At 44.3% G+C, this 27641-nt stretch overlaps 3 protein-coding genes across 5 annotated transcripts in view; 1 reads left to right on the top strand and 2 right to left on the bottom strand.

The window, feature by feature from the left end:
- Positions 1-19610, bottom strand: part of LOC131263033 (ankyrin repeat domain-containing protein 11-like) — a 33646-nt gene extending 14036 nt beyond the window's left edge. The window contains exons 1-4 of one of the 2 annotated variants that reach the window (XM_058265161.1): positions 19578-19610; positions 18933-19089; positions 18705-18872; positions 18072-18329 (exon numbers count right to left, since the gene is read on the bottom strand). In XM_058265161.1, the coding sequence (XP_058121144.1) occupies positions 18072-18329; positions 18705-18872; positions 18933-19089; positions 19578-19598 (604 nt within the window). In that variant the 5' untranslated portion in view covers positions 19599-19610. Of the gene's footprint in view, positions 1-668; positions 1286-18071; positions 18330-18704; positions 18873-18932; positions 19090-19577 lie in introns of those variants that run through there. The other variant, XM_058265162.1, reaches the window with a different exon arrangement.
- Positions 19611-24117: 4507 nt separating this feature from the next.
- LOC131266467 (uncharacterized) lies at positions 24118-25219 on the top strand. The gene is made up of 2 exons (XM_058269010.1): positions 24118-24327; positions 24399-25219. The coding sequence occupies exons 1-2, from the start codon at positions 24250-24252 to the stop codon at positions 25080-25082; spliced, it is 762 nt and encodes a 253-aa protein (XP_058124993.1). The 5' UTR covers positions 24118-24249; the 3' UTR covers positions 25083-25219.
- On the bottom strand, positions 25219-27108 carry LOC131266466 (26S proteasome non-ATPase regulatory subunit 12). 2 transcript variants are annotated; one of them, XM_058269008.1, is made up of 3 exons: positions 26995-27108; positions 25958-26926; positions 25219-25889 (listed from the first exon to the last, which is right to left on the bottom strand). In XM_058269008.1, exons 2-3 carry the CDS (start codon positions 26866-26868, stop codon positions 25400-25402), a joined length of 1401 nt encoding a protein of 466 aa, XP_058124991.1. In that variant the 5' UTR covers positions 26869-26926; positions 26995-27108; the 3' UTR covers positions 25219-25399. The 2 variants fall into 2 exon arrangements, with proteins under 2 accessions (XP_058124991.1, XP_058124992.1); XM_058269009.1 differs by having other exon boundaries at positions 25958-26901; positions 26995-27061.
- Positions 27109-27641: the final 533 nt, after the last annotated feature.

Here is a 27641-nt window from a genome sequence, read left to right as displayed (position 1 = left end):
AAGTAAAATGTTTCACAAACCTTGGAGATCTGAATGAATCTCATTCATCGGATTCGACATTCGATTCGTGAGTCATATGACTCTCATCGAAAGATTCACGAAGCACAATACCACAATCAAGAGCTATCGGAACAACGTATTACCATTTGTCTTTTGCATCGTTCGAGCAACCCGGACAGATAAATCATCCTGCCAGCACAGTTCCATTAAGCCGTCGACCGGAGCACCTTCAACTCATCATAAGCGCCTAGGTTGGACTTAGGTATGTCTACTCGAGGCTTAACGAAGCTTAAACGGTTCACACTCGGTGCTCGGGCAGTTGGTTTGAATAATTAAGACGGCAGTCGGAATCCCGGAAAGCCCACCCTGCCCCCGTCCGTCCGTGCGGCCATCGCAATGGCGGGACGATTAATGTGTCTTTTTACCGCCCCGCCAGGGCGTAAACTCTAGGCAAAGTCCGGGGTAATTAGACGATAATAAAGAGAATCCCTGTACAAACTGGACGACTGGTTGGCTACCGCGCGAACTTGTGGATTTTGTTGCAATTGCGAGCGCGGCTTATCTCGTTTCGTTCCGATGGTAGAATTGCGTTCTTTTCGTTTTTTTTTTGCTTCCGTACCGGTACGGAAGAGAGTCATTGGTTGGTGTTTTTTATTTTGCTTTGTTACCTTTACTCTGCGAAAGCACCACCGCTGCCGTCGTAACCGTCGACGGCGGGTCTCTTGGCAGTGGGTGATGTTGTTGCGATAAAATCGCACCTGATGCAGTGCCTCGCCGTTGCATGTTGCAGCTACTCCTCATTCGTTCCGACGTTCTGACGACCTACACCGAAACCGGTGTGTCCTTGGGACGGCGGGTTCGTTTGCGATAAACTGTGAACCGTCGTTGTCGATCTGGAAGCGCCTATCCGTTGTCGACCTTTTCGGGCACAAAGCCAAACGCACACAGCGAGATTGGCCCACCAGCACGACGTTAGTCCATAGCGTCACACTTCACCGGCGGATGTGGACGGGACGTTGGGAGGGGGCCCCCACAGAAAGGGACTCCAGTTGTTGCGCACACTGCTCACGGAGAACACACACACTAACCCTCCCGGAGCGGTCGGGCGACAGTTACCAGGGCGATGGTCGGCTCGATAGTGGCACAGTGCGACGGATCGGTGTAGCGGTCCATTACGAACGACATTAACCGAGTGCCAAGTTTCTCGCGATTTCGCTATCGGACCAACATTCGCACATGCTGGTCGACTATAACACTCACGGTGGTCCGGTAACGAAAGGAGTCGCTGGATGCGGCCCGATCTGGAATTGCACAAATGTCACTCGCTAGTGCCCTCTCCTACGTAGATAGGCAACACCCTACTATTCCTATACTGTGGCAAGGATTGGGAAAATAGAGCACCACCGGATAAGCTAGCGAACACAACTCGGAGGAGTGGGTTTTCCAATTGATTTTTTTTTTTCATTGTCCTTCGTCAGTTTCGTTTAATGTTTCCGAGTTTACAGTCATAATAAAATCGATAATAAACGAAAGCCATCCCATTAGAAGATGATGCGCTCTACCAACTCTGTCTTTTTGCACACTTTTCCTAACACAACTTTCGAAACAAGAATCGATTCCACAACAGAATGCTTATTATTTCTTGGGCAGAAAAAGGAACCTTTCGGACTTGTAGTGAGAATAACAAAGGTTTTTTTAGGGATTGAAATCATTGAAATGAGTGGAGTCTTTCAGTAATTGTTTTGTGATTTAAACCACATAAAATCATCTATTAGTCCTCAGAAATTTGTAACCTTTACAGTAAAAGAGTTGCTAGTCTCCAAAGACTTTTGACTCGCAAGCAGGAATTCGAATCCTAAGAATGAGTAAGAGTAACTATTCGCTTTAAAGGTTTAAATCCCAAGGCGAAAACCGAATCCCTGAAGAGTTCATTAACAAGTAAAAGAAAAAAGTAACAATTTATTTCTTTTCTTCATTTTGGACAGTCAACCGCAATCATTAATTTGGGATTCGAATCCCTCTTGCAGATTTGAACTGTTGACTCCATTTTATTTTTTCCAAATCTCTGCTTTATATTTAAATCCTACCATGAGATTGAAATCACTTAGGAGTTACAGAAACTATCCGTGAGTTACAGAAACTATCCGTGATATTTGAAATCTTACAATTCATAAGCAAGATGAATTGTAAAGACACATCATTGTGCCTAGGCCTTCTTCAGTGTATCAAACACCCAAATTCGATTAAACCCACCAGAACGTACCTTCCTGCAAGTTGAGCGTTGTAACTAACATGACTAAATTAACTTTCCATCCCTTCCCGTTCCCAATTATCCCACCTTTCAGTGCGCTTCATCACGCGGAAATGCTACCCGCCAGCTCCACAACAAACCTTCCGCTTCCACCGGTCAGTAGATGTGTCTGTTTCGAGCGAATTCCCTCCGGTGGCTCACGTAACAACGGCCGGTGAGTGCGTCGGTGACCAATCCTGGGCCTTCGATCGGGCGCCGGTGGATTTCCAGGTGATGTGACGAGCAAAACGAGCCCCGGCTGTAATTCCAATCAGCGTTCCATCGGATTCTATTTCTGCCATCAAGCAACCCAAATGACCTGTGCGTACATCACGCGGGCGCTGGTGCCTAGACGCGTGGCTCCGTGTCGAACGCGACCGTTACATCACACGCCAAGCAAGCGAAATGTCGTCCCACCTTAGCGGTGGGAGATGGCTGTGTGTTACGGGGAGCGATGGGACCGATTGGAGAATCTTCTGGAGGGAAGGAATCGACTCGCTTGAACGCCCGAGTTTACTTGGAGTTAATATTCACTGAACGAGCACAGAAAAACCTCTACATTCTTGGTAAAACTTCCAGCAAGGGTAATGGTATCAATAGTGGCGCAATTAGTCATGTAACCAAATGATGTAGTTTATAATTGCCAACACAAACTTTCACATATTTGTACAAATTATGATCGAAAGATCACTATTCATATGAATCTATTCATATAAATCGTTTATGTCCTCCTAACCTTTTGTCCCTATAATGGACATATGGTTTCGAAAACTTGGAAAAGACTGAATATATTGCGACTGTAATTTTTTTTTGAAGCATATTTTGAACAAAAGAGCCAAATAACCCATAGACCAATGCATTTTTCAGCGATTTGTAACCATAAGAAAATCATGATTTTCTTTATAAATTCTTAAGGAATCCAGCATATTAGTACAACCTGTTTAGAAAACATGAATTTTGAAGCTTCTATATTACGGAATGGGAAGGTCTATCTTTTGAACGCTCTGTAGAAAATCATAGCACATTTCATACAATACTACAACCTCTAATTTAAAAGAAACTCTGATTCATATTTCATTCTGTTTTCTCTGTGACAGGATCATGCAGTTAAAGTCTTTAAAATCAAAGCTTATGATTGAAGTCACACTGAATTAACTTCAAGAGTAGAATTTGCTTCAATTATTCAACCTTGTTTCATACTTCCAGAACAGGCTTGTTTATTTCACCATAGCCTACAATTCGTTAACTCTTGCTAAGCGGTTTCCTAAGCGTCGGTACTTCTTCCACAACAAAAAAACGACACAAATAATTGCTTCCAAAAGGACAAAAAGTAAAACACTTATCGAAGGCATGTCGACGACTCTCGCACTTCCAATTCTCACTCGCTCTAACGGCGGGAGAGCTCTACATTCCAGCAAGGCACACAAACAAATTCTCGTACATTCGATATGCCGCGGAGGATGGAAATAAACATGCCACCTATCGCTAGCAATTAGTCAAGATTATGTAAAACCAACCGCGTCCCGATGCAGGGCACAACCTACCATCACAACCACCCCAAACCAAACCAAAGGAAGGCAAACGCTGGTAGCCGGTGTTCCACGACATCTCATTGAGCGTCTGTGTGTTTGTGTGTGCGCACAACAACAACTGCGGGCCAGTTCGCAATCGTAATTTGCATTTTTCACCCCTGCATGGCCTGACCCGGTGTGCATCAAACGCGCAAGCAATTGATCGTCTGCGTCTTATCAAAGCTCCAGCACGTCGAACGAACTCCAGAAGTCGAGGGGGATGCAACACATACGGGGGGACTCGCGCTAGTCGTCTCTGAGCTGAACTCCTGAAAGCTAATTGTCATCCGCCATTCGGACGGATTGCGCACACACGGGCCCTGGATCGAATGGATGGGTGAGCATCCAAGTTGCGTCGTGTCAAGGATGACACACGGACAGTGTGTTTGGCACGGGTTACCAACAACTCCTTAGGTTGAGAAGCATCACTAAACAGGGTGGGATGCAACAGAATGCACTTTGAATGTTATTTATCGTAATGCTTATTTGAACAACAGATTGTCCTTCCCGTTTCAAGCTCTTGTATCGTTTAAAAACTCTTGTAGAACTGAATAGAACTGAGTCAACAAAAGTAGTCTTTTTGTTAAGATTTCGTTCAAAAATACTTGGTTTTGTTTTCTGATATAGTAGCTATATGCTAACTTCCACTCCATTTTTTAAGTTTTATCATTTCTTCTATTTGGTTAATGTTTTTACAGAATTTTGTTTTTAATTCGTTTGATAACGAACTGCGCGTTGTAGGAGGATTTGTTCAACTTGCTAGATTATTTTTTATACAATCATGTTGGATTAACTTTTGTACATCGTCCACGAATGTAGCTTTAAAAAAGGTAGTAAAAGCATGCAATTTTGTTTTTCTCCCACACTGCCACACGTCTCCCTTATCTCCCTTGTTATCGTTCTAAGAACTGTCGACTAGAGTTGTTAGCCTACACAAGTGAGTTAATGCATTTTGCTTTTGTCGTTTTCCACCATCGCAAGCCATCATTACTCATCGCCATCGGAAACGATGTTTATAGCTTTCCCATTCGAACACTATCGTCTCGCTGAGCGAACGATGGAGCTCTCCTCTGTGCGGTGGCCTTCCCTTGGTGCGGTTGTTTTATGTTCCGTCGCTGACACAACGCGTAGTCCATTGGGTGCTTCGCGTTGTGATCGCGATGCATTTTCTAGGGTGAACACCCCCTCCTCCATTTGCTGATGCACCGGCACCAGCACCATCTCAATCGGCACATATGCTCAACCTGAGCCGACACCGAAACCCCACCGAAGCCGGGCCGGGTAAACATTATCCGTCGTTCGGACGGAAATAAACAGATAAACAAACGCTAACAAATAAACTTCCTGTGGGATGCAAAAAAATAAAAATAAAACGCACACTAGTACCATCTTCGCCGTGCCAAAAGATCGGCGAAAACGTGCAAATCGGCAAACTAGAAACTGCGGCTGCGCTTGAAGCTGTGTGAGTCGCACAAAAGCAAGCAAAATGGAAAAATACAAACGTTTCCAATAAACACTCTCCTCCGCACCCTTGGAAGACGGCGAAATTGTTCGATATCGCGTGAGGATCGACAAGCGGGGGATGCACGCAATAATTCCGTCTTCTAAGATGAGACTTCCTCCGAATTGCGATAAAAACCGTGAAAAGTGCAGCTTCCCCATCTGGTTTCCCAAAAGGGGGCAAAATCAACCAAAGAAATCAAACACACAAAAAGAAAAACCGAAACCAATGGAACGGGAGATCAGAATCGATATGGAACACCATCTCTAGTGCCAGTCATCTCTTTATTTCTCTTTCACTCTTCGCCGAAACGTCACCAACTGGTGCGCATTTTCTTCCGACAAAACAGCGCTGCTGTTTGTGCGCGTGCAAAGGGTGAAAATGGGTGAATCGGATGCATGCACGGAAAAGTGTACGGTGCAGCAGCGGGAAATTGCACCGTGTTGCATTCGCACCAACGTGAATAAAATAAATTACGAATGAAGCACATCGTCGTGTTCATCGGGAGTCGCGCACACTTGCACCGTTCGGAGGGAGAGGGAAGGGCGCGTAGGAAGCAGCAGTGACCGAGGGGGGGGGTTGACAGAATATTCTTGGAACGGAATGTGTTTTGCTCCCCTCGAGTGCCACACTTGAGAAGCCACTCGAACTAAACACCTCCAGCCTGCAGGGCTTGAGCAGAGAGTAAATGGTAGATTAAATTCACTGAAAACGCGAATCCGTTAACGGAAGCAATGGTGCTGGTGATAAACAAAAGGACCCGAATGGCGTATTGTGGAAGCACACTTTTGGGCGGTGGTAATGTTGGATTGACAAGTGTGCTTGAACAATGCACAAATGCACGCTGCAGCTACAGATGATTTACACGCGCGTGAATATTAAATTACTCCGTGTTCTAGTTTCTTTGCCAACCATGTTGTTCATCGGTAGCTGAAACGATCTTCTGACGGTTTGCCGAAAAGTCATTTTATATTTGAACAACGGGAGGGAGAATCCAAGTGAAGGAAAAACCACGTGCATCATTTAACTGCCAGACGACCGTGGACGGCTCAACATTGGACCCATTGGCCTATGTTTGTACAGCTGTCTTTTTATTCAAAATTTTTCTAACCTAACGCACGAATTCGTGGAAAAAGGAATAACAAAATGACTTCAAAATTCCGATGAACGATACGGAGAATGTCGCTGTGTAGAAACGATCAAAAGGTTTGCACATTGAGGATCTCAAAATTTGAAATAGTTAGCTTTGAAATGTTACAAAACAATTTCATTTCATTGAAACAGTAGAGCAACTTCAAAATTAATGCGTTTCAACTGTGTTAAACTTATCCAATGAAGAACTCATACATTTTATATCGATATTAATAGTATTAAATGTTGTACTTCCTTTTTTCACATTCTAAGATTGCATGATTCTCATTTGCCTGAGATAACAATACATAGACATTGCTGGAAGACATCAATTGTATACTAGATTTGATTCCATCAGCATCGAGATGCACTCTTTTCGTGCACGTAGAAAAAAAATCCTTTCTCCACCAGGATGAACCCTGGTTCCGATTGATTCTCTCACTTTACCTCTTATCCTTACCACGACACACGCGATGACGATGCACCTATAGTATTCGTCCGTCAAAGCGGATCGAATTCATTTGGAGGATCTTATTTGTCATGCTAACAAGTCCTGTAGTCTACGGGTGTCAGGTGGGTGTATGCGTGTGTGTATCATCACAAAAAAGGTGACATTTAGACGTCCACCGAGGGTCCCCTCAGAGGGGATGAAAATGATGGGGTGTGATTAATTAGCACCACCACGCACAACGCAGTCGATTGGAGGAAATTCGATGCCAAACCAAAAAAAAAGTGAAACAATCCGCGAGTGCGAATCTGAATGCTCACGCTCGAATGGAGATGAGAAGAGTCAAAAACAAAAAACAAAAATATGTACATTCCCCAACGACCGTCAGAAGAGCACACACAGAGCAACCGTGAGGCAACCATAATTAATTGACACCTTTGTGACGCTTTTTGCGGATGAATGCGGAACGAGCGAGGACCGACAAACATCGCACAGAAAAGAGACTCTTTATCGAAGTACAACCTCGTTTTTTTTTTGCCCCCATTTGCAACGTGCGTAACTACTATGGAGGAAATATTTCAAATTCCATTTCGATTCCTGTACATACAACTTCCTTCCTGCAGGTCGGCCGCCCCGGTGGCGAGGAACACATTCATCTGAAAATCTCAGCCACAAATCTCACCAAATGTGTGGAAATGTATGGCGACACACAATAAATTGGGTAAAATATGTCTTCCTTTACTTTCGGGTCCAATTGATCCAAGAAATGTTGCTGGCAAAACCTTGGACGATCCGAAGGGGGTTTGAATGATGATGGAGGGGGTAGTGGATGTTGATCTTGACACAATCTGCCAACAATAATGTACACACACACACACACACGCGGTTTCTCTCTTTGTCTCTCTCACTAGCCCGCTCTCTCTCTCTCTCCTTATTTGTTTTAGAAGTGAATCGTGGTTTTATCATCGTCGTGAATCCTCTTCATTCTCTTAGACGGTCAAGCTTGCATGTGCTTTATCGTCTCATTTTTATCTTCTCTCTTCGAAACATAAATAAACACACACACAGACACACACACATAACTTTCATTCATCCCCTAAAAGAAAACCGAACCAGACACAATAATCTCTCATTCAGCTCACTTCTGCCCATTTCTCACGCCTAGTGATCCCAACATCTCACACACCAACACACGCCCGCCGCATGCCCTTTTTGAACGACCATTGTGGGACGCGTTTCTTTGTGCGTGGTCACACTTTTCTAGCACCCCAACTCACCCCCCACGATGGAAAAGGGCGCCATTGATCACCCACTGCGGAATGGAACCACATCGTGGTTGAAACAAAAGACCACCAGTACGGAACAACGGGCCAATAGTAGTAGTAGTAGTAGGTTGAAGAAAAAACAGCTGTATGGTACGCTGCTCTTCTCGATTTCCGCGCGGAGAGAGATTTTCGTGGGAAAATGCACTCGGGTCGAGAGCCGACACCGATGAGGAGAGGAAAAACGCTACCACCCCAAAGAGGGGTCGTCACTTTCTAGCGCGCGAATCGCGAAGTTTGTTGTCATTTTTCGTACAACTTTCAACCCCAACCTCCCCCAAAACGCACCCCTATTTTCGGCGCCATGTGTACACTAGAGAAGTGTGCGGTCCTTGCTGGTACCAATACTACTACTCTGCGAAATGCTACTACTCACTGGTTGGAATGTTTTGTTGTGCTTCCTTTTTTTCTTCCACCCCGTACACAAATGAACCCCAACGACCGCATTCTACCAAGGCGAGGGGGTGGTGGGGCGGTTGGCAGGGAGGAATTACAAGGTATATCAATGCGTTAATAATTCATCCGTCCGTGTGGTTCATCAGCACGGCGAGAACACAAGGAGAAAATTTGGTTCAATACCAACGAACAAATAGTGTGTCGGTGGGAAATGTGCTCCAGGGAGAAGATGAATGAAAGTATAGAAACACGCAGAAGACACAAAAAACTCCAAAGGAATACCATAAAGGTCGGTTCGAGGTAAGAGACTACCACTTTATTATAAAACAGGCCAACTTTTACGAACATTTGACCTTAAACAAAGCAATACACAAACAAAACCTCTGTCGATTTCTTCCAATGGGGGTGAGTATCCACTCGGAAAACCATCCCCATCGGTCACTTTCAGCTGTTCGTTGATGGTGGTCGAGAGAGAGGGGTGGCTTATCCACTTTGCGGTGAGAGTTATCAAAATAATTCGCACACCGGAAGCCGGACCGGATTACTGGCTGGGTATTTGAGAGTGGAGAATATGAGTGTGAATATCTTAGTAGCATATCCCTCCCCATCCCCCCAGAAATCGTGCTCTAAAAACCACGCAACTACTGAACCGCGAAGGGTGAGCTAATCAGCGCCATGCAGCATGCCCCCCATCATGCTAACCCCGCATGAATCGAACGCACGAGGGACGGAGAGAACCAGAAACGCTGCACGTTTCTTTCGCACACAACGCTTAACGCGAAGGAAAACAATTAAAATGTGTTTAGACAAAATCGTCCGCGTTACGCGCTCGTTCGCGAACAGAAAATGCTTACTAAAAACACGACGGATGAAGCTCCGCATCACACGAAGACATTAAGAAAAAAATGCTTCATCACGGTTTGGAACAAATTTAAACCATGTCCTATAACGAAAATTAACAGTCAGTACTCCTCTCTTTGAAATGTTTATTTTAAAAGTCAGAACAATGTTTACCCAACATAATCTCATCTTTTTATATTGCATTGAAGCTGACATTACTGACAGCTACTTGGAGGAATAAGTAGTTTCATTCATCCCAATTAGCTATCTTTCTCGCCTTCCAATTTCTATGGTCCAATGAACGAAATAAAATTAAACAATAAAGAGAAACATTGGAGAGGCAAAATAGAATCCCCCGCGGTAGAAGACAAGTGGAGCCATAATTTCACCATCTCGATTTAGCGACACTCCGAATCCGATTGTTTATTGTTTCGGAAAGAAGAAACGCCGCTCGGACAGGTTTATGAGTTTGGATTTCCATAAGAGTTTAGCTTTTTTCCTTGTGTAGATAGCTTAGCGTTCTAGTTCAGTGCCGAGGGATTGTAGAACATTTGAGTTCACAAACGTGGTTCTATGTGTGTAAAGGCCAAATACAAGACATACATTTTTGAAAGATTTTAAAATAAATTACATTCTAAAAAGTTGGAGCTTAACTTGAGCTATGTTAACAGAGAGTATCAAAAGCATGCTGCAACTATTATCTTACTGAAACCTCTTCCTTCCACAAAGCGAACGAAAACAATAGTGTGAAGAAAGGGAAAAGAAAAACTGGATTAAAACAGGGAAACGCCGACCGGTGGGGCGAGAGGGGATAATAAAAGTGGACAGCATAAGAGGCGCGAGAGACAGTTTGCACCGCCGTCCGATGATCAACTCGCTATTCCTCGTTCTGTTGTGGTTCTTTTTTAGGTGAATGAACCATTCCCAACCTCTCCTCCTCCCCCAGGACAATCTTACGCCGCGTCGTTACTATGCCCATCCCCACGCGCTGCCTCCCCACAATCCATTCCGGAACTAAATGGCGGGGGGAGGGTTTCCTCTAACATTGAGGCCCTTTTTTCTGTTGTGTGTGAAGAAAGAAGAAGTGGCAAATCATTGTGCAAGAAACGCTGCAATAGCAAGACAGAGACAGTAGAGCGCAGGGAAAAACCAAAACACGAACAGAGGAAGCAATAAGGGACGACAACGCGGTGGTACAATAAAACACACGATACCGACGAACACTTGTTTCGAAGTGAAGAGGCGTAACAACGATGTGCACGCACGTCCATTCACACCGAAGCACACATACGGCACACTCTCTTGTTGCTAACGGGCGCGTGAACACACCGAGGCACAGCGTGGTTGTATTATTTTTCTGGCACAAAAGTATGACCATAGCAGGATAATTTCAAGATGCACCATGCAGGATGTGTGTACAAAGCATTGTTTGAACCGATGCATCCTTGGGAGGGAACACTACACAGCGAAAAACACACGTCATGCGAGCAATTCAGTTCACATCAAAACCACACGATGTGACCTGTCATTTGCGAACGATATAGAGATACGGCCGACACCCGCGCTCTTCCAGATACGCACCAACAACAACAACAACAACAACACGATGCTCTGTGTGGCGGTTATGTTGAACGTTGACGATGCATCACGTCCCACCGCGCGATCATCCCGATGACCATTCTCGCACCGCACACAACAATTCCAGCAACCAGAGCGCAGTGGGAAGAAGGTCAAAACAAAAAATCTAAATAACGGAAGCAAACTCGACGACGGCGACAACGGCAACGACGGTGGTGGAGGCGGCCGACGCGATGAAATTGAATCTTCTGCGCGTCCGGAAGTGAAACGGAGAACCGAGCGCACCCGGGAAGATCGGATCCGACACCACGTCCGTCGTTGGCAAAAGGTACGAGATTAAACCGGGTACGAAAGGGACACGGCAAGCCGAAGCAAACGGGAGAAACAGGGAACGAACGAGCGCGAGTAAGTGGTTGGTGCGTAGGAAGGCACACGCGGAGCGCGGCAAGGGAATGGACCACCGGGAACCGTGCAAGTATGCGCGAGGTACCCGCAAACAAGCACGAAAAACGGGAATTGTGACACGAGGAACAACAAGTCGCGAGTCGCGGCGAGTTTAGTGTGTACCGATGAACGTTCGACCGACGAATGAAACGGTCCACCGTTTAAAAGGCCGTCCCAGGGTGAACCGTGGTTGCGATGCGATGGTCGCAAGAAGACGCGAACGAGCGAGAAGCAACAATATATGAACCGCGCGCAGCGTGCAACGAACAATCGGTTCACGAGCCCACCGCCGCATCTCATCGCAGTGAGCGGCCGGACGCGCGAAACGGCGAGCGAGAGTGCATCTTGCTCACGCACCCGGTCACGTTCATCATTTTAACCCTTAAATCATCCGATCACCCGACGCAACACTTCAATGGGCACCAAAAAGTACGACCCACAATTGCATAAAACGAGAAATTAATTTATTCCATGCGAAGAGTGTTCGTGGTGTAGCGGATAAAGGCGTTAGCCACCGGAACCGATGATCGTTAGTTCGAATCCCAATCCCAATACGGGTAGGTACGAAAAATCGAAAAAAGGGACAAACAAAAAAGAACAAATTTGTCATTCTCTTCTGACTTTTAACCTTTAACACCAGCTGATTTTATAAAACAAAGAGATCTACGGATAAAAATGAATCATTCCAATTCATCTCTCATTCATGGAATCTCCGGCTATGAGATGGAAAGAGACCGCAGCCACGGCTTCTATATACCTTTCTCTCACTCACTTTCTTGCATAGTTTTGCTCTTTCACATATTGTTTCAGTACCTGAAACGATGGATCATTCTCAGTCCATTTCACTCACTCTCTTTTTTCACGAGGCCAGCTCGCGCGTGAGGAAGAGGAGCGTCTACTTTTACTTTCAAGTTTTACTTTCCAGTTCTTTAAAATGCTTCTACAATCTAACTAGAACTAACCAACTTAACATATTTGTTCATGTGTTATAAAGTAAATGAGTTATAAATAAAATAATAAAATACATTCCAAACAAGTTTCATAAATATAAACAACAAAGTACGCATAAAACAGAAAAACAGCAGGTTGCAAAAGCCGACTTACTAGACAGTTGTTGTAGAACATCGAAATGGTTCCGGGTTGTAAACACTTGTGGACAAATTTTGTACTTCCAATTACATGGAAGCAAGGACATTCCGTTTGTATTTAAACATCTTCTCATTACATCGATTCAGTTCACTTGCCTATCGATTCAATTGTTTCATTCAAAAAAGGCAATGTAATTTTGCAGAAGTCGACACAAAAATCTCTCAATTGTACTACGCTTCTTTGTCAGTGTTATAGATGAATTGAACCGGTGAACGATGAATACAGGAACCTTTGTCTTGCGAATATAAATTCTAATTACACCAAAACCGCCCAAGGCACGGGGCGAAACAACGGCGACATCCACACCGAACCCGAAGCTCCCCACCACACCGGAAGAATCACGCGACCCACTTGACATTATCGACTCGACTCGGCGCTAAAGAATGACGGCATGCTGCTAGCTATGACAAGGCCTGTTCAGCCGTTGCTAATGAGCGAACGAAGAAAATATGCTTTCTTCCTCATTGTACCAGCAAAAGTCCTTGGTTACCCCCGTAATGCTTCTCGCTCGACGATTTTTGGAAGGAAGGGGAAGTGAACGAAACCCCAGCACCGGGGTGGGTTCGGGTGAAATTATGTGATTATAAACTAAATTTAGCTTCCTCCTCCCTCCGACCCTTGGGCAAGCAACAGGGAGGATTCTGTGCGGAACCCCTCTCCCCATAACAGTGGTAAAAACATATTGGCGAAAACAAACTTCCGCCGACGCGCCGTGGAGAACGAAACGGGCCGGATGGATACGACGGAAATGTAGGATCATCATTTCACCGATTGACAAACGCATCTGGTGGTTTCACTTCCTTCCTGTAGGGCTTAGAAGACACTCCCGGAAGTGGCAACATCATCTAATGGGGGAGAAGGTGGCGAATGTTCTATATTCGAATACTTTCAGTAGATTAATAAATTAGCAGAGAGGAGGAGAGACATTTGTCCAAGAGCAAACTAACACGGATAATTTTTGTTATTTTGAAGCAGTAAATGAACTGGTTTACAGTTGGAATCCCCTTCATTTGGAAAGATTTTCTTTGCACTAAACACGACGTGTTTACACAATACATTTTTTAAAAAAACACAATACATTTTATTACATTAACAAGCTGAAAGTTTTACCACAGGACACGTTTTTTATTACGATAACAAAAATGTCCAGTCACATTTTCAAAAACGAGTGTTTGTTGATCAAATGGCATTCACATTAATTTTAATTTATACATGAAAAGTACTAGTTAAATGTATGTACCAGTCGGCTTAGATGTAGTTTACCTGCAAAAGACAAGTTACAAAACCAAGCAATGGGAAAGGACATACTCATAATCCAACCCGTCCTATCGTTATGCGCACTAGAGTCGCCATGAATAAATACTACGAAATGGCGTCCTTGAAACTTCTGGACATCAGCCAAGCGAAAACCCCGACCCGGCATCGCTTGAATTCCAAGTGGAATGCACCGAGCGTTACCTGTTCGTCCGAAGGACGGGGGAGAGGTCTCTCGAACCACTTCGACGCGAAAGCTTCTGGAAAGCGTCACCGCCGCGTACAACAAATGATTGTGATTTACTACCCACAACCCAACAGCCGCGCCCCGTTCCGACCCGGGCGCACGAGGGGCGCACAACACATGTAAATTTATTGATATAAAATAAAAATGGATTAAAACTGGACGATGATGCAGGGATCCCGCGGCCACCAGCCTCGTGATTCTTCCCGGTGCATAGAAGAACGAGCTCGTTATAAATTCCCTATCCCCTACCGGCTTTCGAAGTGTACTGCAAAGGATGGAAAATGGGAGCGCATGGGAAGGGATAAGAGAAAGCAAAGCATGGCAGCAGGAACGGGCGTCTTGATGGGGACGAATGCATTTTCTTCATGCACGATTTGCCGCATGCAAATGATTTGTATCCCACTTGGCGCGCGCGTCAGCGAAAGAGGACACGAAGACTCGGGGATGAACGGCAACGACGGCTTCGAAAATGCATTCCCGTACCGGACGGCATAGTTGTTGCTTGCGTCCCGTCGCATCGATTGCAGTGTGTTGCTGTTCCCCCTCCCGGAGGGATAGGCGGGGACTTGAGCATACATCAACATCAAGCTCGGACGTGCAAACGGGGGGAGGCACACAGCATGGCCAGAACAAAACCACACACCACCGGATGAAAAATAGTACATCCAATTCATCCCCCAGATGGTCGGTGAACGGAGTAAAAATGAACGATCTTGAATCTTGCGAGGCGCTAAAAACGACTCGAGTGTCGACGGCAACCAAGCATCGTGTCCGGTTGTGGTTACCGGGTAAGATCTAGTCTCGAACGCGAGCCTCATTCACTCACTCGCTTGCGCGGCTCGTGGTGGGATGATCACGATGCTGACGGCGATCAAGATGATGACGATGGCGATGGTGGTGGTGATGATGATCATGATTGCAAAATAAGGTGATCAACCTTCCCGGCGGCGGTGACGGCGGTTTACATTTAGTTTTTTTTTTGTTTTTCTTCTCAATTCATCTATCTCAAGGAAGCCGCAGATTCCAACGCGGGAGAGTATGCTCACGGAAATAGAACGTGATCGAGAGAAAGAAAGGGTCTGTGACAGGGTCAAACCGACGTCTGTTGAAGCAGGGCAGTAGAGAGATGTAAGTATGTTTTCACACGAGCCGTTTTTTTTGTTTCGGAAGCGGCATTGCTTTTGCAACAAGGCGAACTATTTCGAACCGTTAACAACGTTTATGAATTCGATCCCCATTCTGTACCTTTAAATGTCTCTTTAATACGGTTAAATTGAGCAGCCGTTCTCTCAAGGCCATGTAAAGTAACGAAATAATGTACAGTTGATGCATAGATAGAAAGTACAATTATAGATAGGAAGTACAAGTGCAAACATAAATCAAACTCTCAGTAAGTGACATTATTTTCAATTCGATAAATTACCGAAAACTCATTACAATAAGTACGAAAAAGTATCATTTGTGCATAAACGATTTCCCCAAAAACAAACTAGTATGCTGACGTCGTCTTGATGGTAACAGTCGTAACGGAACGGAGAACTGTCTTAGAAAGTTCACCATACACATTTGGTAGCGGTTTTCGTGAAGAGGTACCGTCAATGCTGAGCACCCCAAACCAGCAGCAAGTTATATGGGCAAGATGGTGGGGGCGAATAATTAGGGAGAGGGAAAGCGAACGGAAAACGCACGCAAACCCTCCGGCTTCCAAGCGCGCCGGGGAGGAAGCGCAAAAGAAGATGAGATGCTAGCGACGAGCCGACGAGCCGCGCATTAATCTTTGCCGATAACCTTTACATTGAGTCATTTAAATTATTCATCCCGTTGGGGTTTCACGGGCCGATGGAGGAGGGTGCAAAACGTAGCCAGCGAGGGAAACCCATAAGGTGGTGGCTCTAACTCTCATCCGCAGCTCCACTTGTCGCACGGTTGGAGAGCTGCGCTGTTCGACCAACGGATCCACCCGGGGGTAGTAGCGCTATGGCAACACCCGGCTGCCGGTGGGATTGGGTTTGTTTAGCCAATGTGAGGCAGTGTAACTACCACCCTCCCCCTCCGAGCGCGACAACCCTTGGGGAGATGAGGAATCCCGAGCGTACCACACCACCGTACGCCATCCGACGGAGTGTGCGTGCATCATTTCAATTAGACTTAATTATCGCCCGGAGTGTGTGCGTTCTTGGCCCGAGAGAGGCGCGGCCTTCAATTTGAGCCTAAAGATTTGAGATATTTGGGTTCGGTGGTGGTCGTGGTGAAGTAAGGTCGGAGACAGCGTTAGCAGTCATGACGACGTCCGGAAGAGTGAAAAAAAAGGAACATTGCGAACCGAAACGAAGGTTAAGTTGTTAACACCTTTTTTTTACCCGAAAATATTTTCGCTATTATGTATGTTGGAATGATTCCAATAGAATTGTCTTCCACTGAGACACATGAAACAAATATTTTAATTTATTAATTTAAGTTTCAATAAACACACTCTAACATAACGGCGAGTGCAGAGCGATACAAACAACGGATTGCCCTGAACGGGATTGATTTTATAGCTAACCTAGGCAAAAACAGGACAGTAAACATTCGTTAATAGTTCACGCAAAAGTTCCAAGAACATGTTCATCTGATTTCAGTTTTGTTAAACCAGAAATTAATCCAAACCGCTGGGATGACCCTCAAGTTGTTTCGTTTTGCTGATTCGGCCTTCTTTTTAACGCCTCGTCGCACTTCTAACGTCACGTAACGAGGAAGGCAGTGAGGAAAACATTACACAACAGCGTTAGTTCACGCCACATCGTACCAGTAACTCCGTGTTTTCCTTTGCCTACAGCGCAAACAGCGGTGGATAGGTTCAACCGAGAAAACAGGGGTGATGTTTGCCTGCAATGTTCCCGCATTAAAGGATAACGGCTAGAGCAATGCAAACTGGTGTAATTGGCAGTGTTTATTTGGATTTAGAAATAGAATAATCTGTATGAAATATTAGGAATTAATGGATAACTGTGCTATGAATCACGGTTAAGAAGGATGTTAAATTCTAGAACACCCATGCTCATGTTTTTGAATGAGTGCTAAAGTTACTAGAGTTCATCACAAATAATGAATTTCATGAAGATCTTTTAGTTCAGTCTATTTGCATCAACACCCATTTGTTCAGAAACAATTAGTTTCTATCGATCATAAAAAGTATTGGCGTTGGCAACAAGGACACCAGTGGCTTAGCCAACGGTGAGTTCGATTTCGTTATGCAAACGGGCGGGAAGGAGAGCATTTAAATTCCACCTCCAACGCGTTGGCGTTCGTGAATAAACGACCAAATGACGAACAGTTGGGTATTGTCCATCGCCTCATCCACCCCACACTCCCGATGCGTTCGTTGACCGCAGAGGTCGGCGGAGGATAACCTCTGCGATCATAAAAAAGACGGGAGCCGGATTTATGGCGCCTCCAGCAAATCGTGACGATTTGTTTTATTATTTCTTTTTTTTTGTTTGCTATGCTCAAAATGTGATAAAACATTCTCGTAGGATGTGAAAGTAATTGACATTTCAATTATGTTATTGCTGTCCACCCAAGCCGCTCTGTTTCTTCGGTGGCTTTGAACCATGATCAAGTTTTGCAGAATCAATTCTTTTTAAATAACTGATAACTGCTTGTGCTTGTAAACTGTTTAATAGATATGATTGTACATAAGTTATTAATAAGTGAAGCATTGTATGGTGTACAAGACTCTATTCAGTCTATTGAAGTGTAGAGACGTTTCTTATCAGAGAAACGTGCCCAAATCATCAAATATTTTTAATTACAAGAACGGACATGGTCCATTCGTTTATTGTTTACGCATATATAAACTACATATTCAATGCAGTACGATATAATTTAGTTGAAAAAAGAAAAGGAAATTCTACTTACCCCTCGCCTGTAGCAAATAGTTGTACACCGCCGCCGCGGCTACATCACACGGGGCCTTTCCTTTTTGATTTTTAAACGTCGGATCGGCGCCCCGCTCGACGAGCATTTTCACCAACTTCAGCTGGCCAGTAATGGCTGCATCGTGCAGTGGAGTATCATTTTCCAACCCGGTGGCGTTAATGTTTGCGCCCGCTTTTACCAGCGCCAGGGCGACGTTGTAATGGCCATGATTGCAAGCTTCGTGCAATGGTGTCCAACCTGCGCGAAAAGATGTAGGCAATATCGTATGAGTGCCGAATAAATACACAATTTTCACCACCTTTTAGAGTGGTGTACAGTGGTTTTGCTGAATTCTTCTAACCCGTTACTACTAAAACCCTCTGTTGTGTCATTAAAGGATTGCAGTAAAGAATTCAGTAATTGAAAAAGGGTAAAGCATTCTTCATCGATCTTATATAAGGCCGAATGCATAACCATAAAACGTGGCTTAGGACGCTTTTAGCCAATAAATCTTCTTTTTCTTTGGAAAATCTGGCCTCTCGTACGAGGTAGGTCCGGTCTCAGTTTGCAATCAAACGAAGCGTCTTCCAAAACCTCTAGCTCTACCTCGGAGCACCAGCCATCAAATATTACCTGCAAAATCGGTCACATTGGGATTAGCTCCCTGCTCTAGCAGCTTCTTCACAGCATCCTGATCTCCCTTCTTGGACGCGATATGAAGAGCCGTCTCTCCTCGTTCATTAATGCGATCGCGCGTCGTCCTCGAATGTGCCGACCCAGTAGTACTTCCGGGGCTCATATCTGAAAATGTGAACAATTGTAGTGAATCTTGCTACCCAGCGTTGTCAATCTTGTACCTACCGGCATCATTTGCGCTTGAATTCGAAGTCATCTGCATGAGCAGTGCCATCTGCTGGCGTTCGGACATTGGCGCCGTAACAGCTATGCGACCAGATCCGCCAGATCCGGCCCCAGACATTCCTCGTGGTCTCGATGATGAAGGCATGCCGCTTACATCCTACAACGGGAAAGAGGAAGTTTTGATGGTTAGTTCGTGAAACGCGCTGCAAAGTGCGTGCAATGCAACGAGAAAGATGATCATAACGACTCCTGGCACCAGCCGGATGATGCGGTACGTGGTACTGCTAGACGTAAACAAACCAAGCAGCAGCAATGTGCAAACCCACCGGTACATCGCATAGATAAAATACATGCCGGCGTTTCCATCAGCACTGTTCATTCGTCATAAAAATGTATACAAACTGAAGAAAACAAAACGGATTGACATTCTGAATTAAACAGAACGCTCTAGAATGCAAAGCAACCACCAGTCGACGGTCTCTTCCAGGACGCAGCGTATTTTGTTCGCAAAATGACGACCACCCACACGTTTGGACGGTTTTCGTCACAGGAAGAACGTTGCACACATGTTCAGTGACAATTAAAACACACTTGCAAGTAGCTGGACGAATGATAACATGGTAAAATATTGGAAATAAAACTCACTTTCTTAAGGAAGTTGCTCATTTCAAGTGACAAAATGCGTTTCTGAGCAGTGCTTGCTGAGGTACACAAACCTGTGTCACTTTTGCGTTGTGGTCTAATCTGGTCTAATCTTCACTGTCAGCAGCAGCTGTCAAATGGCCAGCTTAAAATGTCCGTTACAGTGTGCCTTGAAATGGTTTTATTTTCAAATTAACATTAATATTGGTTAGTACGAAGCTAATGAGTTGATGTATTATGTAGGATTAAGAATGGGTGGTCACGCTTACATCTGTGTTGGTCCAATTTATGAGAATAGAAACATTTGGATCAATTTTTGCTTTCAAGTTTCGTTTTAAACAACAATGCAACAGTCAACCAATGCGCTTTCTCTTTTCAACCAACATTTTGTTTGTGATCCACCGGGGAGTATCCACATTTTCCCGCACTGCGCGTGAATACGAACGTCTCGAGGTGCGAAAGCACTAAGAAGTGCCAATACACACGAATGGAGTGTAATCACACACCACAAAACGACCCATGCATAGTGGAGGATAAAACGAAAGAGAGCGTGCGCCTCCATTTCCTGTTATGGAGCCGAAGAACGCGCCAACACTCTCAAGTTTAGCAAAGCTCATACTCTCCGAAAGGAAAACCGTGCCAGTTCAAATGTCAGCACCGTGAGCTTGCTCGGATCATTTGTCGCTGTGTTTGCCTTTGGCCAGTGTTGTGGTTATTCGTACGGGGGAAATAGAGTGGAACTAGTCCTCTCGTCAGGTTCTCCACGGGACTGGTACTTATCTACATGTGTTTTACAGCACGCTAGGGACAACGCAACAGCCAGCCAAACAGTGCAGCGGAACGCCAAAACGCTGCTAGTCAGCCTCAACATTGCGCAGCCCCAACAACCAAAAGCAGGAGCGAGATAGTGCGTATATTTGGAGTAATTTCTGTTGGCGGGTCGAGTTGGTGAACGATAGCAACTATGCACACCCTTTTTTGCGCCACATAAGTATCAAAACATAATGTGGAAGGATGAGTGATGGGGGGAAAAAATACCCTGAAAGGAAAGCAACGCCATTAGTGTACCTTGAGAGCTCGTTACATTTCCCGGTGTGGTGAAGAAAGTGGAGGAGATTGTTGTTATCTTTTCTTCCGGTTCTTTTCGAATGCCATTCGTATATCTTGTCTTGCGTCTTATAGCAACAGCGATTGCATACTTTAGTGGGATAGAACGTGCGAGCGTAGAACACAACAAGGATTTATTGTGCATTTATCAAAACACTGCAATATAAGTATATTACTTGAAAGCACAACTATGAAGTGTGCAAGCTACTGCACTTATATACAGCTTTGCTGATTATTGTGTGAAAATAAGGACCCGAGGGATACGTATATTGCTGTGGTTGCATACCGGCAATATTGGCATAGGTACACGTGAATGTGTGTATCCGCAAAGTGCATCTACATTGGTGTTTCACTAACAAAATTATATTTTTTCTTACCATCAAGTGTGAATCATCTATTGAAATGTGAAGTGAAAGTGTAAAATATAATTATTCTTGAGAAGTTTCATTCTAAATAACGATTGAAAAAACTACAAAAAAGTGAAAGGTAGCTTAAAAAACAAAACAGCAAAAGTTCAAAGTTTTTTAGTCATCGAGGTAGGTGACGAATAAATCCGCAAAACTATTGCCGAAAGCGAACTCGCACGAACGCAAAGTGTCAGTGCGCGTATCGTGTGTGACTCGTAAAGACCATTTTGGCCACAATCGAATTTCGTAATCGAATTAGAAAAAATGTTTCCTCACGCTACCTGCCTGCTATGGAACATAAACAATCGTAGGAGAGCGCAGGCATTGCCCGTCGAAGCCGGAAGTAGAGAGTGGATTCATGTGACCGGTGGCACGGATGCGGTTCACTGCAGCATTCACAACATACCAGGCCCAAAGGCTACGCCGAATCAGGTGAGTTTATTGCATTCCATTTATTATGTGCTGTTTTGTGGTTTCGTGCGGTTGATGTGTTTTTAAAATACCAATTTTATCAAATCATTTAATGTTTCCAGTAAAACTGATTAAAACTTAAATAAATATTCTGTTAATGTTTACTCTGGCAACTATCGTGACCTAATTTCGTGGCATAGTTTATATTAAAGATAATGACTTACATTTAATTAAATACTGTTTCAGTTACCAGTCCATAATTTTTACAATCGTTGGTTGAATTTCGACGCAAGACGGTCGGTTTGCCAGAGAAAGAAATAAATCCCAATTCACAAGGGACCAGGCGTCTCCACCAAGTTCCTAAAAGTAGTTTGGTACATAAGAATGCTTTCCAATATACCATGTTGTAGCTCCTGAAGCTTAACCCGAACTTATTTTGCATAACAATATAGTTCCAGTGGTTCTGGGACTAATACTAAATATCGGTCACGGCCTGCTGTGCCCGTTTAATACGCATTTCGTAAATAAATTCATGTTTCCTCCGTGCCGTGCCAACGATACTACCTTAAGGAAGCGTACCTCTACGTTGGCATGAAACCTTGAAAGTCATTTTTTTACGTGGATCGAGACCTTCGCTGTAAGCAGCCGCTTTGCAGACTGCTTCGCTAGCTTTAATCGTTCGACTGCGGTGCACACAAAGGCATCGAATTTTGTACACGTGTAAACGATAGAATCGATTCCGAGAACACGACACGGTGTCCTGGGCGGGCTTAATTAAAGTAATTGAAATAAACAACATGGCAAACCTAACACCACATGCGTAGGGAAAAACTAACCGATTAAAATACGTATCGCAGGGAACTGGTATGGCTATCTGTACCCAAGAAGTATACCTCAATAAAGTCTTTTGAATATGTGATATGATACAAATGGGGGAATGTATTTGCGTGTTAAATCCCTCGGCATCAAAGCTAGCCTTGAAGGTGCACAAGGCTGCTGTCGCAAAAAAAGGCATTTATTCTAACAGCCTTTTTCCACGCCGCAATTGTTAATGTGAGAATACGAAATACAGTTTTGAGCTTTATTCCACGGTTTGCTACGACTACCGATAATACTTCACGCGCATCGGTTTATATACCGTTCTGGTCGTCACAACAGTGATGCCAGATCCTTAACTCTCCAAGCAGAGAAATGTCTACACAAGGTAGTTATAACTAAGGTGTGCTAAACGGTGCTTATTTCTAACAGCAATTATACGTATCGATTTGCTAGCGAAATAATTGGATAACGGCGTCACGAGTGCGATTCGCTCGGCCGCTAAACTCCAAATGGCAAAGTTTGCGCAAAGAAAAGAAACACAAACTTTCCCCATCTAATTCAGTGCTAGGGAAACAGCTTGTGAAAATCACAATAATCCCCAAGCCTTTTTCAATTGCCACGCTAATGGTCGATTGGGCCGACCGATAATCGACTCCCCCCGGGTTTGGGAAATCGATAGGGAGATGAGTTGTTTTTCACATTATTGGGTTCAGCGACAGCCGACCGCTTATCAAAATCGTTCGTCCAAATCCGACCGTTGTCAACGTGCGGTACAAGGAGACCGCAGTGGGGGCAGGGTATCGCCATGGATAACCTCTAGCCGATAACCGGTCTACGATGGCAGTTTGGGAAAAACAAGTCCCGATCATCCACCCTGCCGCAACATATTTGCCAATGCTTCGTCCCGACGTCAGGGCGGGCGTGGGAACGCCAAACAGAGCCATAAATTTAAATATCCATACTAACGACTGCCCTAGCTGCCAAGGGCAGAGAGAAAAAACCGGAATATACTGGCTTAAGTGTGTGAAAAACTAAGCACGGCCATCACTTTTTGTGCGGTTTTTTTTTATTCGCTTTTCTTCATTATTCTTCCAACCACCCGGTCGCTTTGCTTGGTACAGAGGCATCAAACGTGCGAAAGGGAAAAGCCGACGGACGCTGCTTTTGAAGGGCGGCTTGTCTGGTAGGAAAGTGGTGCCACAACTTCGTTGCCCCTAGCCCGTAAGTGTGCCATTATCCAATAATGAGGACAACGATCGACGCTCTATAGATTAAGTGAGCCAAGGATGGTAATGGGGGAGGCAAATTTATATGCTGCCGTAACTTTCCTGAATGTCGTTTATCAATGCCGGTCACAAGAAACCTTTTTTGCCTGGAGCGGAAAAGGGCGGCGATATGTTGTGAACGATGGGAAAGGATGGTAAGCTGGCAGTTGATGAAATGAAGAAGCGGCTAGTTGATAATCAACAGACGTGCTGTTTCTCTGGTCGATTCATATTCCATGATGTTGTTAACGCCACGATTGGTCTTGGGATTGGGATCAATAGCGTACGCGGACGTTATACTGATGACAATGAGTATTTGCACGCTGTGTTATTTTAAAGCGCGTTGTTCAAGATATACATAATTAGGTTAATGTGAAGAAATATTTTATGCAATGAAAAACATCCTTTTTTTAACTGTTTTTGTATGCTTTCACACATTTTAAAATTGACAGAAATCCTTTTCAAATATTTTGACGTTTATATCTGCAACCGATAAATATTTTGATTACTTTTGTTTACATTTGCCAGAAGTGTTGAGCGCAGTTGTGGGGCGTTTATTTTAAGAAGCAAACGTTAAATCTTTAAATAAAACATATATTTTTTGAATGACCTCTTCATAGAACATCTAGTGTTTGAAGAGTACATTGCATCGTGAGGCTACGAAAAATGCGAAATTGCTTTGTTTACAAGTGCGACTGGAAGCACAAAGACAATCCGAAGAGAGCCATGTTTGTCGTACCAAAGGTAATACTGTAAGCCGGTTTCAAACTTTACGTAAAACATCTAGATTAATCTCGTCATCCGTTACCTCGCAGGATCCGGAAAAGTTCAAACTGTGGAGTGACGTACTACCAAAGCACCGGCGGCTGACGCACAACGACCGCGTTTGCGAGAAACATTTCGACCCGGCCGACATAGTACGCGACTGGTTACACGTAATACGGGGAGAAACGAAAAAGTTGCAACGTTCCAAACCGTACCTTCGTCGGGATGCTGTACCTCGTTATTTTGAGCTGAGCGAGCTCGAATTGGATGCTATTGCTAGGAAAAGCAAACGAATGTCCGTCATGCCGGGACGGAAAGTAGGACCAGTAGAACGGCATTTACCAACCGAAACTCCACCCGAGCGCAGCCCACCACCGCAGTGTGAATTGAACGAAAGTGAAGCGAGTTCCATTTTTGAGGATATCTACGACAATATATTCGAAATTGAGCTTCCTTCTACACTTTGGGGGGTGCATCGTGATCCGGAGAGGAAATATATTGCCTTCACCCGCTTCAAGCTACTTGATAACCCGGAATCGAGAACATCGAGAACACTTTTGATTAAAAGTACATTAAAATGCTGTGCCTGGTGTGATTCTAATTCCCTATTCGAAGATGACCTTCGCGCGAAATTGGCCTCACAACAGAACGGCGAAGAACAATCAAGGTTTGAAGTCATTAGTAGTATGTTAGATTCATTAGAACAATTGATAGGCGAATCTCAAACCAAATAGCACATTACAACTAAGTCAACAATGTAAGTACCATAATACTTAATATTTAAAACATTGTAAAATCGTAAAAATAACAAATCGAGGGCATTAGGTGTTCGAGAATTAACTAAAAATAAACATGAAAAACACTTTGATGTATGCCGTTTCATTCAGTCGACTTTATTTCAATTAACATTTATACTGATTTACTGCCAAACTTCGGAGTTTCTATAAAAAGGAGAAGTTTTGCCTGTTCCACTGTATTCAATTTTACTTGATCGAGGAACAAGAAAAATTATACGAATGAACGTTCAAAGCGATAGCAGTCAGTACCATCTTCACGACGCCGTCGACGACGTGGCCACCCCGCCGGCCACCGGGGCTGGCATGACATTATTGATGCACTCTTCCTTGTTGATCAGGTGGCAGGTTTTGTTTACCAGATTCATCAGCTCGTTCAGTCCGAACGCCCAATCGTTCAGCACCTCGGAAGCCGTCTTTTTCTGCGAGAAATGAATGATTCCAGCCGGCCGGTCCGTCTTCACCTTGAGCGTACCGGTGTTTACCATTCGGGATAGATATTCTTCGCACTCCCGTTCGCTCAAATCCAGCAGTTCGGCCATTCGCTTCAGATTGATGCGTGTGTAATAGTTTGAAATGATGCGAACATTGTGCTCGATGAGACGATTCTTCAGCTCAGCCCAGCACTTTTTGCCATGGCTCGTTTCCTGGTTAAAGATGTCGAACGTGTTCAGCTCGGCACCGTAAACCGTGCAGAGAGCATCGAAGTTAATCAGTTCTTTGCACATGAACAAACGCAGCAGTTCTCTGTGAAAAGATGGACAAAACAAAATCTTAGTGTCTGTTCAAAAAACGATGATTTAGCATGCCCTTACTTATACACGGGAAGCTCCTCAAGCAGTTTGTTCTTCGATAGGTTGTGCATCATATCGACCTGTTCGTTGTCGTACGGAGAAAGAATGCAGTAAAGAACAGCGTAGATCATCATTTTCTGGCGCTTTTCGGCCTCCTGGGCGATCATGTCCGAGTCGACTACGGCCAGATAGTGTCGGGAAGTTTTGATGAAGGATGAGTCCTTGTCGAGCCGAATCATCAGATCGTAATACTTCAGCTTCAGATCTTGCTGTTCGGCGTCGTTGAAGAATTTAATGTTAATTTTCTTAGCAATAATCTGCGTACGAACGAAATCCTGCTTTGCCAAACATAGGCGCATCTGCTCGAGGATCAGCTCCACCTTCTCCCGCTTGTCCATTGTGCCGTACGTTTCCACTTGCAGCTCCTCCATGATGGTAGCGGCACCCGTCACGTCCCCGTCCGCTTCCCGAATGTCGGCAAGCATCTTTGTAAGCCGAGCACGTTCAACCTCCACGTAGATCTTACCTTCGGTGACCGTGCGTAGGGTGTCGATCAGTTTCAGCTTCGTCTCTTTGTCCGGAGTTTTGTCCACGTACGTGCAACACTCCTGGATCATCTTGGCGACGGCCTGCTTCGATTGCGAGCGCCGTTTCACCAGAATGGTAACGTACTCGTTCAGATAGTTCCAATTGCGGGCTTCGAAGCAAATCTGTACGATGGCTATCAAGACGCGGGCGCTCGATACCATGTCGGCACCGATGCGCGTTTGTTTTTCCAGCTGCAGCAGTACCTCGAGCGCTTCGTTGAATTTGCTCTCATCCTTGGCCATCTCTTTGCACAGCGGAATTTTCTCATCACACGTTGCGGTGTAATCCACTTCCATCTTCACAATCCGGCCCTCGAAGGCGTTTATGTCCATTGCCTGGTCCATTTTTCCACACGATTCTATGCGTATGCGATGATGCTAAACAAAATCACAAGGAAAGTGTCTATTGTTTGGGGTGAAAGAATACGAATTTAGCAGAGACAACTAACGATTTGGAGACACATAACCAACCTGTACGTATTTGTAAGTGTTTTCTCTGAGGAATTACCACCGAAATAACGAAAACAAATTTTTGCAGTACGCCACGAACTGCCGACAATGGGAAATGATTGGTCACTGTGGTTTGACAGAATTCGTGATTTGACAGACGTCACTTGCTGTCAAAAATGATTTCAAGTTGTAAAAATGGATAAAATAACAAATTTGCTAATAACTTTTAAGTCTCTCAACCGAATTTGATAAATAACTCCTCAAACGAAAGGTCTTTTTCATACAAACAACGTTGATGAATATTAAAACTTTTACGTGTTTTCAAGTTTTTGAGGATTTATTACCGGTACCACAGTTCACATTACCGGTTCGGCATTCGGCCAATTTTGAACCTACCGGTAAATTACCGTTGCACTGGTCTAAAAGGACAAAGTTTTTTGCTTTTTTCCAACATTAATTGAAATAAAGATATAATTTATGAAATTAAATCAAATTTTATGTCATGCAATAAAATATTTTTAATAAACAAAAATAATTTAAGATCACTTTTGTTCCACAAGCGGAAGAATTTACTGATGAACTCAAAAACAGCCATGAATCACATCTTTCAGTTCAGCTTGCTTGTTACTGTAATCTTAGGGACTCAGCTCTTCTTTATTAAATTTTTG

Source organism: Anopheles coustani, chromosome 2 (assembly GCF_943734705.1).
Source record: "Anopheles coustani chromosome 2, idAnoCousDA_361_x.2, whole genome shotgun sequence".
NCBI lineage: Eukaryota > Metazoa > Arthropoda > Insecta > Diptera > Culicidae > Anopheles > Anopheles coustani.
This window is presented reverse-complemented; position numbering and strand designations above follow the sequence as displayed.

Bases quoted from the DNA above. Each gene is read 5' to 3' on its own strand.
- LOC131266467 (XM_058269010.1), top strand. From the start codon at position 24,250: ATGCGAAATTGCTTTGTTTACAAGTGCGACTGGAAGCACAAAGACAAT. The intron at 24,328-24,398 runs GTAATACTGTAA...GTTACCTCGCAG, and splicing joins CCATGTTTGTCGTACCAAAG to GATCCGGAAAAGTTCAAACT.
- LOC131266466 (XM_058269008.1), bottom strand. From the start codon at position 26,868: ATGGACCAGGCAATGGACATAAACGCCTTCGAGGGCCGGATTGTGAAG. The intron at 25,890-25,957 runs GTAAGGGCATGC...ATCTTTTCACAG, and splicing joins GAGGAGCTTCCCGTGTATAA to AGAACTGCTGCGTTTGTTCA.